Source organism: Pelophylax lessonae (assembly GCF_965119305.1).
Source record: "Pelophylax lessonae genome assembly, chromosome: 7".
NCBI classification, from domain to species: domain Eukaryota; kingdom Metazoa; phylum Chordata; class Amphibia; order Anura; family Ranidae; genus Pelophylax; species Pelophylax lessonae.
Window position 1 is genome coordinate 222,178,855 of NC_138774.1, and position 20,717 is coordinate 222,199,571.

The window sequence follows — 20,717 nt, forward strand, 5'->3', positions numbered from 1 at the left end:
ACTGCAGGGAACCATAATCAAAGCGTATAGCACCTATTGACTATGGATAATCTTAAAGCAGGGTGGGCAGAGGCAATTACCGGTAAGTAAAATAAGTGTAACACAATCAGCGCAACCTTCTACTCAAATAATAAATCAATATGTGACTCCAACTGAACCAAATGTCAATAACATAACTAAAACAATATCAATAAATAAAATGCCCAATCTAAAAGTGAACTGCTGTTCACACTCTTCAGTGTTTCCACACTATACACCCCAATTTGTGTAAATTATATATATAGCAGTGCAGCGCAATTACACACTTACAAACAAAGACATTAAAATGCTCTACATATCCCCAGCTAAACTCTGGTGCTTGACTAACATTAGTATGACGTCACGGGCTCGGCTCCTTCCACCTATATGCGTTAAGCTCTTCTATTGGGCTTCCGCAGCAGGCTTAGTGGCCTTCTGAGGAAGGCAAAAAGTAGGGCGTAACGCGTATAGGTGGGAGGAGCCGTGGCCGTGATGTCATACTAAAGTTAGTCAAGCACCAGCGGTGAGCTGAGGATCTGTTTTTAAAGTCTTTGTTTATAAGTGTGTTTATTCCTTGATTTTAAGTAAAAAAAAAAGGTTTTACGGAGAACATTATAGTTCTTCCCCTTTTTTATTCCATGGTACTTTCTTTGGAGGATAAGTAGAAGTATACTCTGACTACTCACTATTGGATCCAGGAGACGGAAGAGAGACAAGGAGATATTCAAAGGAGGAGTGCATAAGACATATTAGACTCTAGTGGGGTCTGATGCGGGAGGTGAGCGGGCACTTCATATAGAGGTGGAGGTTCACAGTACACAGTCGGGAAGATTGTTTGCTCTGATTTATGCACAGTGGTGTTATACGGAAGGACATTTTTCTACATTCGATAGTTAAGAGACTAAGAGAGACTTTTATAATTTATTATGTGTACCACAGGTTGAACTGGATGGACTCTTTTCTTTATTCAACCTTACCTACTATGTAACTATGTGTATGGTATTTTTTTCACAGGATATATAAATGAATTGCACTGCACTGTTATATATACTGTATATATAAATTACAGGCAAGTGTCAGCTTTAGCAGATCACATCATTTGCATATTAGCACCATTACCGGCTTTAGAAACAGACAAAAGTGATAACCATGTCACTAGATGCTGTAAGGTGCTCTGAATCTTTTACCTGTTGGCTAGAAGGTTGTGCTTTTTAAGGGAGAAGAAAAGGAACTCCTGTGACCCATTTTCAGTAGACAGCAAGCTGAAGCCCGCTATCGGCTGACATCACAGGGCCTGTCCGGGCTCGGACAAGATCGCGACAATAAAGTCGGGATCTGCCCACATGCCTGGACCAGGACCCGGCTCAGCTTTTCAGCAAGCCACTGAGAGATTGAGCCAGCCTCATCTCATGGAGCTCTGAGAACTCAGCGATCAGCAGTGTTTGATCGCTCAGTTCTCAGTTTTAGAGCCAGCGGGGGACCGATGCTGCATCAACCTAGGTAAGTATGAATTAAAAAGAAAAAAAAAAGGCCAACTTCTCTTATGTCAATATATGAATATTCAGGTGTGAATTCAGGCAAAAAAGCGGACCTGATTCGCACCTGAACTGGTAAACAGGGATGCACCGGACCCCGGCACTCCGCGGCCACATATGTGTAAACCCCGGTCTGGTTCACTGTAGCCAGACTTGAAAAATTCACCTTTGAGATGTATACAGGGAACATAGCTTACTTAGTACAGTATGTACTTCAGTGTTTTATTCTGGCTGTAGTGCAACAGTTCGCCCCCAATGCTTTTTGTTAATAATCTGGCAATTCTGGAACACACCTGATTGTGATATTGGAACACACTCAGAAGGCTCCTTAATGCTTCTCCCATACAGAGATCCTGATGTAAAAAATACCAGTACTAAGAGTGGCAATCAGATCCAGACCGGTCTAGAAATTTTTAATGGAATTAGTGATGCCGGAAGCACGTGTTGGGTAGTTACACAATATAGCTATCAGGGAGTACATTCTTACTGGCCCTTTATGGAGCAGTGCTTGTGGATACAGTAGTTTACAGACAACTCTGATAAAGTTAAATCAAATAGACTTATTAATTTGTTGGGTTTTTCATCAGTAGCTCAGTATTTGATTTCACTTTTTGTATGAAATTGTGAAATTAATGAGGTCACCTTTTCATGGGCTGACCAACAGAGACCTACCACGTATGAATAGACTCTTCTTCCTCCCTTTCTCCGCAGTCACATTTTTATTTCTTATCCTCCAATACCCAAAAGTTGTCATGTGTGGCATTGTGTTTTATATTATTCAGCACTTGTCCTGTATGTTGTTGCAGCCCTCATACTCACCTGTGTTCCCTATTTATTCTCTGCATTATTCTGTCTATCCATGTTCCTGGGAAAGCCCAAGACATCCAATGGACTCCGAAGAAGGGTTGGGGCCCTGAAGCATGTCAGTGGCAATAAGCACCTGACAGAGGACCGAAGTGGTAACCACAAAAACTCCCTTTAATTACTACCATACTAGTGCATTGGTCAGTACCCTGATTTCTGTTTCTTGTCAATAATGGGGCTGTGGTGTACATCAAGCTTTCTGGGACATATCTTTGTACAAATGTCAGCGTCAGGCACCTCACAGAGTTTAGAGAGTGACATTCTTTTTAATTATTCACTTAATAAAATATTTAGGGGCATTATGCCCTAATGTATCCCTGTTTGCAGCTATTAGAGATGCCACCATAGCTCTCATGACGCCAAGACATTGCTGTTTCGGGTATAAGAGAAATTGGGATAATCTGAGTTGCTGGAAGACATATACTATATTACCAAAGGAATTGGAATGTCTGCTTTTAAAAGCACATGAACTTTAATGGCATCCCAGTCTTAGTCCGTAGGGTTCAATATTGATATTTAGTCCACCCTTTGCAGCTTTAACAGCTTCAACTCTTCTGGGAAGGCTGTCCACAAGGTTTAGGTTGAGTGTGTCTATGGAAGCGCATTTGTGAGGTCAGACATTATTGTTGGAGAGAAGGCCTGACTCTGCGCTCTAATTCATCCTAAAGGTGTTCTATCAGGTTGAGGTCAGGACAGTGTGCAGGCCAGTCAAGTTCCACCATCCAAAACTGGTTCATCCATGTCTTTATGGACCTTGTTTTGTGCACTGGTCCAAATCATTTGGTGGAGGGGGGATTGTGATGTGAGGTTGTTTTTCAGGGGTTGAGGTTGGCCCCTTAGTTCCAGTGAAGGGATCTCTTAAGGTGCCAGCATACCAAGACATTTTGGACAATTTTATGTGTCCAACTTTGTAGGAACAGTTTGGGGAAGGTCCCTTCCTGTTCCAACATGACTGCTCACCAGTTCAAAAAGCAAGATTTTTAAAGACATGGATGGACCGAGTTTGAGGTGGAGGAACTTGACTGGCCTGCACAAGATCGATAGAACACCTTTGAGATGAATTCGCGTGGAGATTGCGAGCCAGGCCTTTTGGTCTAACATCAGTGCCTGACCTCACAAATGGGCTTCTGGAAGAATGGTCAAACATACCCATAGACACACTCCTAAACCTTGTGGACAGCCTTCCCAGGAACATTTGAAGCTGTTAGAGCTGCAAAGGGTGTGCCAATTTAATATTGAACCCTACGGACTAAGACTGAGATGCCATTAAAATTCATGTGTGTAAAGGCAGGCGTTCCAATACTTTTGGCAATATAGTGTATTTCCTATGTCTCCAGAATTAAATGACTATTGCTTGTTTAAAACTAACACTACAATTAATTTTAGTTTTCCTTTATAGGTGTAATTGGATTTAGGAACAACTGAGGATTTAACTGAGGCCACTAAAATGAAAACTATCATAGTGAAAACAACAGACAACAAACAATGTTCATACACAATTTGTTTACTTTGGATATTTCTGAACATGTCCGAGTTTTCAGGATAAAGCGTTCTCTCTGTGTTTTTATTATAACATCGAAACAAAAATAATCTTCTACAAAAAGAAAATGGATATACAATATATCGATAGAATCTGTTTCTTTATCATACTCTGCCCTGCGATAATTTCTTTTTTAAATATATTCTTGGTTTACTATTTGAACTGCTCCAGTTGAATGGAGCAGTTACATTGAACCCGTAACCCTAAAAGAGGTGCCCGTAACTCTCCAACCCCAACCACCCTAAACCCTTCTCTTCTGCACAAAGAGTAATTGCGTGTCACAGTGAACATGAATAGATCTTACACTAAAATGTAAAAGTAAAAACATAAAACTGTATTATGTATCTTCTTTTTCCAAAAATAACATTTCTTCTGGGGTCTGTAAGTGGGATTGCACATTAAGAAATTGACTCCGCCCATCGCCACCCCCCAGAAAAACACTATGTGGGTTAGTTTAGGCAGACATTCTCATAACACAAAGAAACAGCAAACAGTCAAAGCCAAATAGTTATGATTCAGATGCTTCCTCCCGCAACGGTAACAAATGCCTGTGCGGTCGACTTTTATACCCATCTCTATGCTTGTATATTTACTGTTTTGGCACAGGGTCCATTTTCTGCATCGTAATAAGAAAGGGCCTTTCTAGAATCCACCTTCCCTCTTTGCAAGATCTGTCACCCTTCTAAGTCTCCGCCCTGATTTAAAAAGAGGGGGAGGGGCTTCAGGTGACATCCATTTTGTTTGATTTATCACTTAGCTGGTGGCCAAGTGCAGGTAGGTATTGCAACTAATGGTGTCCCTTCAAGGTTATATGGGCCACACTACAAATCTTCAAAAGATATGTCACTTCTTCCACCTGAGGACTGCAGCAGTAATAATCTCCACATTGTACGAATGCCATGGGCTTTTTCTTCGTAAGTCCCAGGTCACAAGGCGATAAGGCACTGCAGAAGCTGAGTTACCATCATTACTTCCCCTCAACCTTTTTTCTTTTTTAGTTCTTCCTAACAGGGGAGTAACGAGACAAGTAGACACCTCCTGCAGTGTGTTCAGCCAATCTTAGTCATGGGCTTTAAATGATTTCAAGGCTCAGTAATAGTGTACAGACAAGGAGTAAAACTGAGATGACCATGGTGCTGGAGGCGGAGTCACAGTTCCTGTGGGTGGAATCACATTTGGCATCTTGGCATAAGGCTCCTTTAAAGCCATTGGGGCAGATGCATCGCTGGCCTTCGTGGCAGGTGCCGCCGTTCTGGCAGATGAGCAGTTCATCATCGCAAACATTGGCTAAGAAAGGGTAAGAAAGAAAATATATATCAAAATGACTGTACATAAAAATAACCAGTGCTTCAAAAATGGTGAAAGGAGAGAGTTTTACCCAACAGTATTTTTTAAAATCAGTAAATACTTGGGCACATTAATGCATGTAGGATTGCCTCCAAATAAAGAGATACCTAAAGCTATCCTAAATGAAGCTGTCTGTGAATTCCAAGACCTTAGGAACCCTGAATGATAAATTTGCCTTCTAATAACTTTGATTGATCTCTACTTACCATTTGACTTGTAATAAAGAAAGTATGCCTTCCCTTTTTCTAGATTAGCAGTCTCCAAACTGCAGTCCTGGGGCCGGATGCGGCCCTTTTCTTGTCTTTTTGTGGCCCTATGGGGCTCTGTACCTTTCAATGACACCAACAATGGGTAATAACTCCTGTCGCTAGCTGACACCGACAATAGGTCACTATTCCTATATTTATACTCTTTTGGGTTCGGCTTTGCTATTTTTATCAATCATTTATTCATTAATTTATTTACTTGAGCCTTGGTATTTTTTAAGTATAACCAGCCTTGGCCAGGCGTATATGTGATACTTTTCCATTAATTAATTGTTTTTTATTTTCCAGGTGAGTTAACAGTAGTAATAGACTGTCGTATAAACAATTTGTATACCATCACTCATCTGTTTTATTCATGTTTTATTTATTTATATTTTTATTCCTTTATCTATATATATGATGTTTCTATATGATTAATATTTGCGGCTTATTGGCTTGCCAACTGTTTTTTGCAGTTAATATTTTGTGGGTATTCATGTTTTTTGTAATTTTAAATTTTCTTTGGTGCCTTTAAATGGAATTGGTGCTGGTATGGGTTAATTCCCCTAGCAAATATGGCGCCCGATTGCTGACACTTTTGGTAAATAACAACTTGTCTAGCAATTTCCAATATTTAATTTGTTGTGAGATGTCCATGGAGCGGCAGTTTCACTGGTCTTTTAAATGATCTAGCCATAATTTTTTGCCTTTTGAAACATATATTTTTACCGTAACTATGGGCACTGATCCCTTTGCAAACATGGCGCCCGATGAGTAACGTCATGGCTAGGGGCGGTACATGCTCTCTCCTTGTTCTATTTAAGTGGTGGCGCCAACACACCGCTTGTACCCCCAGGAAGACGTCACCTGTGACGAAACGTGCAGGGACCGGCGTGTTGACGTCACCACGTGGACTCGGAAGGACGGGCGTTAGTGTTAGCCGGCCGGCTTCTTTTTGTATTACGAGCACATATTGCTGCATTGAATATGGATGCTTACATGGCTCACGGTCGTTGATTGTCTCCGGTGGGAGATCCACTACACTAATGGTCCTGGTTTAGTGTATTTACATCCCTGTACCGCTACCCATCCACTGGAGTGCTTTGATTGGCTCGTTGATTACCTTTATCTGGTAAACTCACAGGTTTGGTGGTTTGTCAGACGCACCGTGGAGGAATCCATACTTATTGCTGTGGTGGAGGACTTTATATCTACACGCCTTGTTGCACCATTTTTTATTTCTATTCTTTGGGACATTATCAATTTATGGTTTATCTACCTTTGATTATTTCTCCTTTTTTTAGTTGGTCATTTATTCACTAGTGTGTATTTATTAGTTGACACACTGTACATTTTACATTGTTTATTTATATTCATTTATTTATATATACCCAATCACCTGTAGCGCAGCTTCACGTTATACAATTTCTTTAAGGTGTTATCCCACTATAAGCTGCAGCTCTTTTTCTTTTGCTAGCGCGGTTAATTTTTTATTTATTACAGGTCACTATTCCTCCCATGGACACCATCAAAAGGACACAATTCCTCCCATTGAAATGATCAATGGGGCGCAATTTCTTCAATTGACATCAATGATGGGACACAATTCCTTTCATTGATACCAAAGATGGGGCAAATTCCTTCCGTTAAAACAAACGATGGGCCACTAGTCCTCCCACTGACACCAACAATGGGGCATTATTCCTCCCACTGACACCAAAAAAAGGGCACAATTTCTTCCACTGACACCAATGATGGGACAGAATTCTTTCCATTGACACCAATGATGGGTCACTATTCCTCCAACTGACACCAACAATGGGGCAATATTCCTTCCACTGACATCAACGAGGCACTAGTCCTCCCACTGACATCAATGATAGGGCATTGTTTAGTAACTTTGGACACCAGAACATTGTTTAGTCCCACTGGACACCAGGACATCGTTTAGTACTACGGACACCAGTACATTGTTTAGTCCCACTAGACACCAGGACATTTTCTACTCCCACTGGCTCTAGTCTGGCCCCCTAAAGTCTGAAGGACGGTAAACTGGCCCTTGGTTTAGAAAGTTTGGAGACCCCTCTAGGTTCTGTCCAAAGGGTCCCTTTCTGGTCTTTCATGCTAAATACTGATGTCTATCCATTTATGACAGACTGGCACTTCTAAACCCACCTTGTATAACCAGCATGCTGGATTTGCTTACAATTATCGCAAGCGGCTGCTGTAGCCCCTATCGATAATCACTGTCTTTTCCTGGCGGGAATGGCTTCCCCCACCCCCCTGCCAGGAAAAGACAATGGCCTGGCAGGAGATATTCCTGCATCAACTTTGTCTCTGCTGATGGGGGAATCGAGCAAATTTCTTCCAACTGCAGGAGAGAAATTTGCTCTGAGTATGACCGGCCTTAGTGTCATCTGCAAACAAAGGGTATGTTTATTCCCAAACTTTATATCATTTTATAGGCTAAATAGAGGGGGTCTTAACACTGAACCTTGGGGTACACCACTAATAACCCTAGACCATTGAGAGTATAAATCGTTCATCACTACTATTTGATTAGAGGCTTTAAGCCAGTTTTCTGTTTATTTACAGACACAATTCTCCAAGCCTATAGATTGTAACATACACTTTAGCCATCTCTGGGGAAGTCCAAGTATATCTACATCTACTCTCTTATCTAAGTTTTTTGTTTGCTTCCTCATAAAAATGTAGCACCCTCCTAGGTAGGTGCTAGTGAGAAAGTATAGTTTTGAGCTCTGTCTGCTTACCAGAGGAGCTGCAGGTAAATCTATATTGCTCTCTGCCTATCAGGGAGCAGGACCTATAAGTAAGGTCTGCTCAATGTGCTCAGTATGCGATTCATTCAGTCTGAAGAGTGTTTCACGCTGGTCAAATAGGGAGGCATGTTGGACAGTGGGAGGAAACCGGACAAATGGGTGCATAGGCTTTTGATACAGTCCTGGTCATTGGCAGAGGGCAGGTTGCCTCGGTGCATTCTGGCATGCTGTATAAAAGCCAGGAGCACATGTGCTGCAGGGTCTTTGGCTGGAGAGCAGAGTCCCGGAGAGAGGGGGGTGGCTGCCTTCTCCTCTGTAGAGGTGTCATGCGGTCGCAGGAGGTTGTCCTGAGGACCAGAGGAGCAGTTGAGAGGAGCTGAACCCTGAGGTCCAAGAAAGCTGACTGAGAGGGGAGACAATAGAGACCCGGGGACTACAGTATCGTGAGTACAGGGACTCGTGTCAAGGTGCCTGACCTGAGGGGGGCCACCCCTGCTTGAAAGATAGTCAGTAGGACGGGTGTCAGCAGAGAAAGAGAAAGAGGATACTGGGGAGTGTGTCCTGAAGATAATTGTTTGTTCACCGAGTCGTCTTAGGAAAAGAGACTCAATCCAAATTCATCCAAAGTGGCAGGGTGAATCAACAGCCTGGCTGTATCAGAAGATAGGAGTGCTCAACATTATCCATAATTAAATTGGAGTATCCTACTATTTCCTTCTCCTATCCCCATTTTGAAAAAAAAAAAAACACAAAACAACCAAAAACCCCTAGACTGATTATTGGAGTGAGCCGTGTGAAGGAATTAAGGACTTGTATCTGTCATGACTGTGTGCTGGTAACTCAGGGGGACCCGCAGAGTGAATAACTGGCAGTCCTTATGGGGGACAGTGCTACAAAAAGAAAGTGGATTTGACAACATTGGTCATTTGTGAACCAATGCTATCAATCCTTGATATTGTTTTCTAGCAAGAATTTCATGGTCATTTATCAAACTCTCATGTATAGTACATTCCGGCTATAGCAGTTAAACTAACAGGTCTGTAGTTACTTGGTAAAGACCTTATGTTCTATTGAAAGACATGTAATAGTTCTTTAAATAAAATGGCAAATCCTACATCTATCTCCCATTTATTATTCGGGTCTTGTACATTTCTGGAATATATCTTAGTGTGCAGCTGATATAAACATAATTTAAACTCTTTTCATTAAGGTCAAAATAACACAAATCTTCCAGCACAGCAGAGCAAAGGGCAGGCTGCATCCTGGGCAGATTTAATGTGTCTGCGTTACTTAATCACTTGCGAGTAAAGGTCTTCCACGCAGAACTGTGTCTCCAGAGCACACTGGGAATTATAGACCGAGACTAGACAGACACATGGTGGCAAGCTCTCGTAATATTATTTTGTATAATTTTCACTTGCTGTTTTTATATAGGCTTATTAAAAGTGGAGAGAATAAAACTTTAAAAAAAACCTTTGTTTTGGACAGAGTGTGGAGCAGTGGTCCTTTTTAAAGAGGAAGTAAACCCTCCTCTGCAACTTTTACCTATAGGTATGCCTATGATAAGACTTACCTATAGGTACTGTAAATATCTCCGTTTAGGAGATATTTACCTTACATGCAGCCAGTGACATCACTGGCGCATGCGCTCTGAAGGAACGGCCGCTGGTGCCGTTCCTTCAGAGCCCCGTGCTGTGACCGTCGGCTCCCGCGCGCGTGCGCGGTGTGACGTCACCGCGGCTCCAGCCAATCGGATGGCCGGATGCCGCAATCCCGGAAGACGGGCGACTGAACATGTCGTCCGTCATAGAGGTAAGCGGGCGGCACGGCGGGGGCTCGTTCAAGGGTAAGTATTTCATAATGAGCTAGTATGTGATGCATACTAGCTCATTATGTGTTTCTCTTGCAGGTTGAAAAAAAAAAAAATTGGGGTTTACAACCTCTTTAAACAAAAAAAAATTCACTAAGCCCTACCTGCATTTAGCAGTGGGGGGTCACTCTGACTGGCATTGGGATGTGTATCTTGCCTGTAAATACTTCAATAACACACTCATCAATGCACAATGGCTTTTTCGATAAGCTTTGTTGCATTGTGCTTCTCATCCGACATGTTTCATTCTCTTTCAGGGCTTAGTCAGAGTGGACATATGATTAGGGAAAAGAGGGTGAAGGATCCAGAAAAGTTCAGTGGCAGAGGCAATGAACTCTGTGCAATAAAGCTTAAAGTGTTACTAAACCCACAAGAGTAAAATCAGTCAGTATATGCAGTAAAGCATGCTTGTTATACTCACTGTGGAACCAAAGGAGTTAATCCTCTGCATTGTGTAAAAAGTTTGTTTGCTCCTGTATACACAAATCCTCCTCTTCTTCCACTGACTCCAAAACAGGTCCAGATAAGACAGAGTCCATGGAGTCAGGCTGCACATGCTCAGTTAGGTGTGTATTGCTAGAAAGTTTTTTTTTTTTTCTTAGGAGGGTGCATGTGATCAGCACAGGGCCAATCAGCACGGTCCAGACAGGGGGTCAGGGGTCTTGGACCCTAATAAGACAGCCAATGCAGTATGAAAACTCCTCCTACAAGCTTTAACTAGACACTGATAGAAGTCACAAGATTGCAATATACTGCTGATGAGAAAAGGTATTGGTTTATATTTACTAAAACTATTGCATTTCCATGTTCTGTGTACTGTGGGAGACCAGATATAGTGAATGCAGGGTCCTAGGTTTAGTAACACTTTAATGAAAAGAGATACTACAAGTTGTGTGGCGTATGCTAATAAATTGATAATGCCCCCTCTTCCACAGACTCCTTGTCGAAAAAAAACAAAAAAACAAATGTCTCACCTTTGAAATACGATGTCTCTCAAGGATGAAACCTGTATTTTGAGTCACATTGCAAATGTAGCACTACTCCTTTGGGAGACGCAGATAATACTGTCCAGGTCTTCCCAACTTCTGCCCCACAGCCAGGCACACAACAGGCTCATTTGCTCTTTCTCCGAAGACCAGTCTAGGGGATGTTGTTTGTGTTGTTTCTATTTTTGGAGAACTTGGATAGGATTGAGGGAAGTGATGGGATACTCCAAAGATAAGAACTATGTACAACTGAGGACTTTGTATTACTTTAGGACAAGCTATGATGAAGTCTGGGCTTGTACCAAATAGTAGACTTCAGCTTAAGTAGTATTAGAGCCACTAGAGCAAAGTCCTTTTAAGTAGAAAAGTGTCTGTACAAAGCTCTTCAGAACATCTGCTAGTGTCAACTTTAACTCACCCACAGCTGAGTATAACTATAAGCAGTGGTGTATTTTGGTTTTGTGCTGCCCTAGGCAAGACTAAAATTTGGCGCCCCCCCCCCCCCTCCTATGTAAATTTGCCCCACTCCTTATTTTTTAATGGATGTGACTCCCTCCAAAATTGAAGGACTACAAGTCCCAGCATGAACCTCTGATATGTCACGGGGAGGGTGGGAGAGAGAGAGAGAGGGGGGTGGGTGAGGGAAGAGGAAAGAGAGAGAGAGAGGAGGGATGAGAGGGAGAGGGTGGGTGAGGGAGGGAGGGAGAGAGAGAGGGGGGATGAGAGGGAGAGGGGCGAAAGAGAGGGGAGGGTGAGAGAGAGAGGGGGTGAGAGAGATGAGGGTGAGAGAGGGGGGGGGTTGAGACAGAGGGGGGGATGAGAGAGGGGATTAGAGACAGAGAGAGAGAGAGGGGGATGAGAGAGATAGAGAGAATAAGGATGAGAGAGAGAGGGGGGTGAGAGAGAGAGGGGATGAGAGAGAGAAAGAGAGGGGGATGTGAGGTAGAGAGAGGGGGGGAGAGGGGAGAGGGAGGAGAGAGAGGGGGATGAGAGAGGGGGGGGGGGGGGTGAGAGAGAGAGAGAATAAGGATGAGAGAGAAAGGGGGGTGAGAGAGAGAGAGAGGGGATGAGAGAGAGAAAGAGAGGGGGATGTGAGGTAGAGAGAGGGGGGGAGAGGGGAGAGGGAGGAGAGAGAGGGGGATGAGAGAGAGAGGGGGGCTGAGAGAGAGGGGGTGAGAGAGAGAGAGGGGGGAGAGAGAGAGAGGGGTGAGAGAGGGAGGATGAGAGAGAGAGGAGGGTAGGGAGAGAGAGAGGAGGGTATGGAGAGAGAGAAAGAGAGGGGGGTGAGAGAGACAGAGAGAAAGGGGGATGAGAGAGAAAGAAAGAGAGAGAGAGGGGGGAGGAGGTGAGAGAGAGGGGGGTGAGAGAGGCAGCTTTATCAATCAGTGGCCAATAGAGTCTAAGGTGGAGGAGGGGGCGGTTTTTTGACGCCCCCCTGTAAAGTGCCGCCCTAGGCCTGGGCCTTGTTGGCCTAGGCCAAAATACAGCACTGACTATAGGTTTTGCAAGGCCCAATGTCCTCAGTGTAATATAGCTGTCAAAGATTAGGGAAGGTACAAATACATCATTGCCTCTAACTCTAAACGTCCCTAGATGTCCAAATGAAAAGCTACAGCATACCTGAAACAAGGTCATTTTTAAGGTCTTTGGATCTAACCTCCTTCTTAGGTTTATGGTCAACTTTGAACTCATTTGTACCCATTTCAGTCTGAATGTTAGATGACTATTCCAGTTCCTTGGATCACGAGAGTCTTCTTCTACCCAACACCTAGACCTCCCAATGGGATACCACTAGTTTGTTTTTTTCAAATATAGTATTAGCACCTAAGTATATCTACCTACGCTTCCAGCACCATCAATCTTCCAGTAATTACAACCTGATAGAGGTTATATTTCTTCCTTATTTTACTGAGGAAAATTTTTTGGTGCAATCTGTCTCTTCACTGCTCAGATTTCCTGTCATCCTCCTTCCCAACAGGAAGTATGGGGAAGTCTCCAGCAGGAACTCAAACCAATATAAAAACTTGACAGAAGTTCTATGCTTTCACAGCTCTGTGCAAAACTAGGGACTATTAATGCCAAGGTTATAATTTCATGTACCGTACATCGAATAAAACTGCCATATAACCCTTTTGAACTTGCCCTCATAACAAAGTACTACAATCTTATAACCAGACTATCCATCTTGTACATGACTCCTATGTGTTAGGCTCATGGGTTATGTTACTTACGGTGGCAGCCTTGCCTCCAGTGGTAGCCAAGGTAACACTCATCACACTTGGTCCCGGTGGCTCCAGGCCGGCACACACAATCACCATTTTCAATGCAGCGTTCATGCTCCGATCCATGCTGGTTACAGTTGCAATCTGCAAACACAGAAGAATTCTCTTAGCTAGAGCTTAGTCTTAATAAGCAACATAATTATAATGACATATCCATACAATGGGGAGAATTTACCAAAATGGCAGCACCCAGAAACTGAAGCAGTGATGCATAGTAACCAACCGATCCAACCCGATTGATTGCCATGCAAAGCTGCTTCCCTAGATTCTGGCTGCTCCAGTTTTACTAAATTCCCTCAAAAAATATTTTAAATATTTCTTAAAGTCTAAATCCAATCATTACTTCTCCATTCCCTACTCTCCTTAGATATTTATTTATTTTACTGTTCGTAGGGTAACTTTTTACATTTGTGGTTTTTTTTTTATAGGGATAGACTGATATGGTTTTTTTTTTAGGGCCGATACCGATATTTTGGTCACAACGTATCGGCTGATATGGGCCGATATTGTTATACATTTAAAGTTTTGAAAAATAAAGACAATTTTTGACACAAATCTGGTACTGAACATGTTAATTTTTGTTTAATGCTTAATGGCTGGCTTGCTGGCACCCTGTGGTGGATGGCTGGCTTGCACCCTGTGGTGGATGGCTGGCTGGCACCCTGTGGTGGATGGCTGGCTGGCACCCTGTGGTAGATGGCTGGCTGGCACCCTGTGGTGGGTGGCTGGTAGCCTGCACCCTGTGGTGGGTGGCTGGCTGTCACCCTGTGGTGGGTGGCTGGCTGACTGGCACCCTGTGTTAGGTAGGTGGCTGGCACAGGGGCTGTGGGTGGCTGGCTGGTAGAGGGCCTGTGGGCGGCTGGCTGGTACAGTGCCTGTGGCTGGCTGGTACAGGGCCTGTGGGTGGCTGGTTGTCTTGCATCCTGTCTGTGGTTGGCTGGCTGTCTGGCACCCTGTGGTAGGTGGGTGGGTGGCTGGCACCTTTTGGTGGGTGGGTGGGTGGCTGCCACAGGGGCTGTGGGTGACTGGCTGGTACAGGGCCTGTGGGTGGCTGGCTGGCTGGTAAAGTGCCTGTGGTTGGCTGGCTGGCTGGTACAGTGCCTGTGGCTGGCAGGTACAGGGCCTGTGGGTGGCTGGCTGGCTGGTACAGGGCCTGTGGGTGGCTGGCTCGCTGGTACAGTGCCTGTGGCTGGCTGGTACAGGGCTTGTGGGTGGCTGGCTGGCTCCCTGGTACAGTGCCTGTGGCTGACTGGTACAGGGCCTGTGTGTGGCTGGCTGGCTCACTGGTACAGTGCCTGTGGCTGGCTGGTACAGGGCCTGCGGGTGTGGGTGGCTGGCGGGCACCGGGCTGCTGTCGGTGGGTGTATGGCTGTGATACACTCCCGCAAAAATATCAGCAATGTCGGCCAGTTCCGGGGCTGATACCGATATATCGGGGAAAGTGCATATCGGCCACCGATAATCGGTCTGTCCCTAATTTTTTATAGCTCTGCATAGAAAATACAATAAAGATACAAAAAAAAACTTTGTATCAGAAATATAATTGCTTTTACAGAAAGGGAAAAATCGCAGAATGACATGTAGCACCCTACAGGTAGGTGCTAGGTAAAGTATAGTGGGTCTTGGCTGCCTAACAGCAGGGCCATGATTTCAGCTGGCTGCCATGTCTCTCAGGTGTGTCTGCTGAGAGGGGAGTTTCCCCACTGGCTCCATGAGAAGGTTCTCATTGGGCAGTGGAGGAAACCCAATCAGAGACACACTCAGGCCTGTATCTATCCCAGAAGGCAGATTCTGCCGTAGAGGATTCTGGGAGTGGGTATAAATTCTAAAGGAACGCATGATGCAGCGTCTTTGGTAGGAAGCAAAGTACCAGGAGGTAGAGTACGGCTGTCTCTCCTCCTGTCAGAGGAAGCGGGTGTCCCGGGTGGCGCCCTGGGAATCCAAGGAGTGTGAAGCTGAGCTGCAGAGGGGATCCATATGCCGAGAACCAGCGGAGAGAGAGAGGGGTCCAGTCCCAGGAAAGCCTACAAAGGTTGTGAGTACTGTGGATTGCCCCTGAGGTCTGCCTAGTGTCAGAGGGGGCCACTCCGGAGAAGGTTCTATGGATCCAGGAGTCAGCTAACTGTTAAAGGGGGTGCCTAGTCAGAGGACCTTAAAGTATTATAGAGGGTACCTAGTCAGAGGACTCTGAAGTATTAGAGGGGGTACCTGCAGTTTGGGCCCTGAAGAGTCAGTGTACAGTGTGCAGTGTACAGAGTTAAGAGTTGCAGCAGCACAAGTAGTGACAAGGAGCTACCTCAGCCAGTGAAGGGTTAGAGGGAGCTGTTCAGTGACTTTTGAGCTACACTAAGTTTCAGGAGTCAAGAGTTCTACAGTCCTGGAGCTTCTGAGCTAACAATCCAAGTTAAAGTCGAGGTTTCAGCACTAATTCAGTCAAAGCAGCATTTGAAGCGTTAGGAAGCGCTGGTCGGCATTCAGCTGGCACCAAGACAGTGCTAGTGAGCATTTTTTTTGTACAAAGTCCCAGTTAAGCCTAGAAGAGCCAGAGGAGTATCCCACTCATTCCCTTCTCCCATCCCCTAAATACAATAAAAAAAACAAACCAAAAATGCCAGAATGATCATTGTCTCAGCTCTCACACCTGGGTTCACAACTTTAATGTGTTGGAAGTGTCCAGACCCACCTCAGGCCCAAGGCCTGGAAATATTGCTACAGACATTTCCTTTTTGATAAATTATGAGCTACATTTGTTCCCATACAGAACTCTGTTTTACTGTGTTCATTACAGCTAAATGCAGCTGGTTTAACAATATAGCAACACTCCTCAAACTTGTTTGGTCAGGATTTTTGCACCTTGCTGACCATGGAACGTACAGGTGTACAAGATGCACCTGGTTTAGTTTGGCTGGTGGAATGAGTGCACTGTGGCATCTTCACTTGGCGTTTAAGAGGACCATGTCCCAGCACTGGTACCACTATTACTAATTGAACACTTGCTAACACCTGATAGGATCTGGCCTGTTAGAAATGTAACATAGGAAGATCCAAATTTATAATTCTTGCTCCTTGGGCCAACTGTCATATCGTTGCCCATTCAACTATCCCAGAAAATTACCTAGCTTGATTATCGCACAAAATCAGAATGCCCTATCTAGACAAGGCACAAAAGAGACAGCTCACTCTATGCGCCTGCCTATGGCATGATATAAGACTAGACACACAGTTGCCTTATCCTGCTAATTCAGTTCTAAGTGTACGGCAGGGGAGGGAAGGGCTGGGAGGCAGGGGGTATATTCCAACTAGAAAAATAAAAGGAAAGACAAAAGATCAAAACCCCATAACTTAGTATAGTATGTTTTCAGTGATTAAAGAGAGCACCCACTCTGGTACAAGAGCAGCACCCTCACATTAGATCATTGCAGATTCGTTTTTTGGGCTACCCACATATTTTTCTTTTATGCTAGTGCTGGATCCTCACTTGGTCAATCTATTAACACCAGGATCATATGTAGCATATGGCTGTTATTTTTTTATTTTATTTGTATTATTAATATTGAAATTTTCTTTATTTTATGTGTGTTGGTTTGGTCAATTGACGTGAGCTTTTTGATGCATTAGGAGCAGGATAAATTAGATTGGCATTGAGTGCTGTGGGTTTTTTTTGGGTCTTCTATAACCCAATCAATTAGTTGTAGTGAAATATAGTGGGCTGGTGGCACCGTATAGAGATACTTTCCCCATGTAGACTTCAATCGGGAGTCAGGACCCCTAGTGTATGACAACATATTAACTACCGGTTAAGTCACAGCACTTAGTAGAGGGAAGTCTTCCAGCATCCACCTACTTTGGAGCTCCATGCACTAAATAGCCTATGAACCAAGGCTAGTAGGGTTAGAAAGGCCAGTAAGTGTTTTTTAAATAAGGGGACACAGGCAGGGCCGGTGCTTCCACTAGGCAAACTAGGCAGCTGCCTAGGGCGCATTGCAACCTAGGGGCGCAGCCATGAGTCGGCACTCTCTGTCCATCATAAATGATCCTTGTGAGCTGAGGGGAGGGGGCGGCAGTGGGGGAGAAAGAATGGACAGAGGAAGATGCCAGGTGTCTGGGGCAGTGGCTGAACTACCAGGCCCTGGCTTTCCACCACTGTTGGGGGGGGGGGGCAAGAGGCAGGAAGGGAGCCCACAGGAGTGCTGCCTGCATGATGATCCTATTTGGCTGGAGCTGAGTGGTGTAAACCCTGGGCAGGAAGTGACTCTCTGCACTGAGCTGGTGGGCAGCCGTTCATTTCCCTGGGTCGGTATTAAGCAGGGAGCGGAGAAAGGCTGAACCTGACCCCAAGCTTGGCACTGGAGGGCGGCACCTTTACTATAGCAGAAACGACGAGGCACCGGAATGGTCTGAGGAGGTTGGGGATTAGGGACGTGCGGAGCTCTGACTGCGGCTTCTCCCTTCACCAGGAGCCTGTGGTGAGCACTGTGGTCCAGGAGAGGAGCATCCTAGGAGAAGGAATCAGCAGGATCATGGTGAAGGAGGGCAGAGTGTGGGCCACTCTCTTCATACTGCCCAGTGAGGGTCCCCAGAACAGGGGATCAGGGTCCCTGGGTGTGACATGGAGGTTCCCTGGTGTGAAAGGGAATCAGGGTCACCAGGTGTGCCATGGGGGATAGGGGACACCGGGTGTAACAGGGTTTTGGGGTCACCAAGTGTGCCATGAGAAATTGGGGTCCCTGGGTGTGCCATGGGGGATTGAGGTCCCCAGGTGTGACATGGAGGAACATCAGGTGTCCCCAGGTGTGACATGGAAAAACATCAGGGTCCCCAGGTGTGACATGGAAAAACATCAGGGTCTCCGGGTATGACATGGAGGAACATCAGGTGCCCCTGGTGTGACATGGACGATCATCGGGGTCCCTTGGTGTGGCATAGAGGGACATTAGGGTCCCCAGGTGTGACATGGAGGAATATGGGGGTCACTGGTTATGACAGCATAACATAGAGGAGCCATCAGATCAGGGTCACTGGGTATGACATAGAGGAGTTTTTAACCCCTTCCCTTATACATTTTATTTTTTTGGGGGCGGGGGGGGGGGGGGGGCGCAAGTAGCTTGTCTTGCCTAGGGTGTAAAATAGTCTAGCACCGGCCCTGGACACAGGACAACCATAGGGGTTTGTTTACTAAAGCTGGAGAGTGCAAAATCAGGCTCACTTCTGCAAAGAAACTCAGCTTCCAGGTTTTATTGCCAAAGCTTATTTGCAGAAGCTGGGGTTAGAAGCTGATTGGTTTCTATGCAGAAGCGAGTCTGATTTTGCACTTACTAAAAAAACACCATAATGTCAGTGAATTGGAAGCTCTTCTCTTTCTGTAGTGTATTTTGATCAGTTCTCTCTCTCTAAAAATGTCCTGTTTCTGGGCAATTTTACCCTGCTTTTTTACCCTGATGACCTGCTCTCTTTATTGTTATTGAAAGTTTGACAGCAATATGCCAGTGACAGGACATCACCTGTCTTGCATCAATTAATTACTGGCTAATCTATTTTTGCCAGTCATAGCAGGTCTATTAGCGTTTGAAGAAAAAGCATGTGAGGTTGCTAAAACTACCTAACTATAACAAACTGAAGTTAATCAGATAGGGTTGCTGCTATAGTATCTAAGCCAGGAAAAAAGATCAATTTCAAATATTTGCTACCTGTGTACATTCTCACTGTTTCCAAAGAACTACAGCTTTAAGGAATCCCCTAAGGACAATATTTTAAGTATTTGTCTATCTTCAATGTTGCCCTTAAATCGCATGTCTCTCCCTACTGTATGTAATTTTTGTTTGCATTGGCATGTTCCTCATGGCAGTGCCCAGCTTCCCAAGCCTTTTTTTGGACAGAAGTTTACCTGTATTAACTGGGTTCACCCCTATAGATTTCCATGGGATTCATTGCTAAGTTCACATTTGCTGTAGTGATCGGCCGATATCGGTTTTTCGTTGCCGATACCGATATTTTGGTCAATGCATATCAGTATCGGCCGATATGGGCCGATATTTTTGTACATTTAAAAATAATTTTTTTTTTTACTTTACAGGTACTCTTGTGGAGGGATTTAAAAGACCCCAAACCCGTCCTCTGCACTTTAAAGCATTTAAAACGCCAAGTTTGGCTGTTTTGAATGCTGTCATTTTTTTTAATCTGGCGCCAGACAGTACCCGGAAGTGATGTCAGTCATGACATCACTTCCGGGTTTTTGCACGAAGACTCGATCAGAGCCGAATTAGGCTTTGATTGGGTCTTCGGCGGACGTGCAGGCTGGTTGCCCGGGTCTCCCCATGGGACAGGAGATCCGGGTGAGCCGCGGAAGGCGGCGGGAGGCGGGGGGACGTCCCTTCCCCCTCTCACTCCTTGTAATGACAGCCGAGCAGCTTCTCACTCGCATTGGTTGTCATTACAAGACAGCCGACCCTCGGCTATGGATGCCGGTACCGGGGAGATGCCTCTATCTGCAGGCATCACTCCAGTACAAGCACTTTCCCGAAATATCGGCAATATCGGTCACCTTGGTATATATATCAGGGAAAGTGCTTTGCCAATAATCGGTCAATCTCTAATTTGCTGAATTTCAAAAAGGATAAGCCAATGGCAAATCAAACCTTGTCAAATTCGCACATCTCTTACTGTCACATGGCAAAGGGACCTGGTCTTTGGAAAGGGTTTTTCCCCCAACCCCTTAAAGTCAGGAGGATGAAGTAGTGAGGGATTGCAGGCAAGGTGAGTCTAAGGCTCCATGTACACGGGACGTTGTTGAAAGTCCCTTTGAATGCTGGAATTTTTAGGACGTTTGAAACGTCTGTTCGGTCGCGTTTGTACCCGCGTTTAGCGGGCGTTTGCGTTTAGAACCGTTCCTAGAGGTCAAAAAAATTATTCCCCTTTAAAATGGAAAAACACGGGTCATCGCGTTCGGTCGCGTTCGGACGCGTACGGTCGCGTTTTTGCGTTTGAAACGCCGGGAAACACACGTTCGAACGCAAATAATTGCGTTCTATAAAAAGTCCCTGAACGCAACTGCCTGCAAATGACTGCAAAACGACCCTGTGTACATGGACAGATAAGATAAAATATAGATGGGTTCAGGGGCTTCTGAAAAAAACGCCCAACTGCTCCTAAACGGCCATTTCCAGCGTCCCGTGTACATGGAGCCTAAGGGGTCGGGAGATATTTTTTCCAAAGACATTGGGGTTTATTTACTAAAACTGCAGAGTGCAAAA

At 44.8% G+C, this 20,717-nt stretch overlaps 1 protein-coding gene across 2 annotated transcripts in view; it reads right to left on the minus strand.

Moving 5' to 3' along the window:
• Nucleotides 1-3,903: 3,903 nt before the first annotated feature.
• NTNG2 (netrin G2) overlaps nucleotides 3,904-20,717 on the minus strand; it is a 216,132-nt gene continuing 199,318 nt past the window's right edge. For both annotated transcript variants that reach the window (XM_082263920.1, XM_082263921.1), the window contains 2 exons: nucleotides 13,417-13,551; nucleotides 3,904-5,244 (listed from right to left, as the gene is read on the minus strand). In XM_082263920.1, the coding sequence (XP_082120046.1) occupies nucleotides 5,030-5,244; nucleotides 13,417-13,551 (350 nt within the window). In that variant the 3' untranslated portion in view covers nucleotides 3,904-5,029. The remainder of the gene's footprint in view (nucleotides 5,245-13,416; nucleotides 13,552-20,717) is intronic.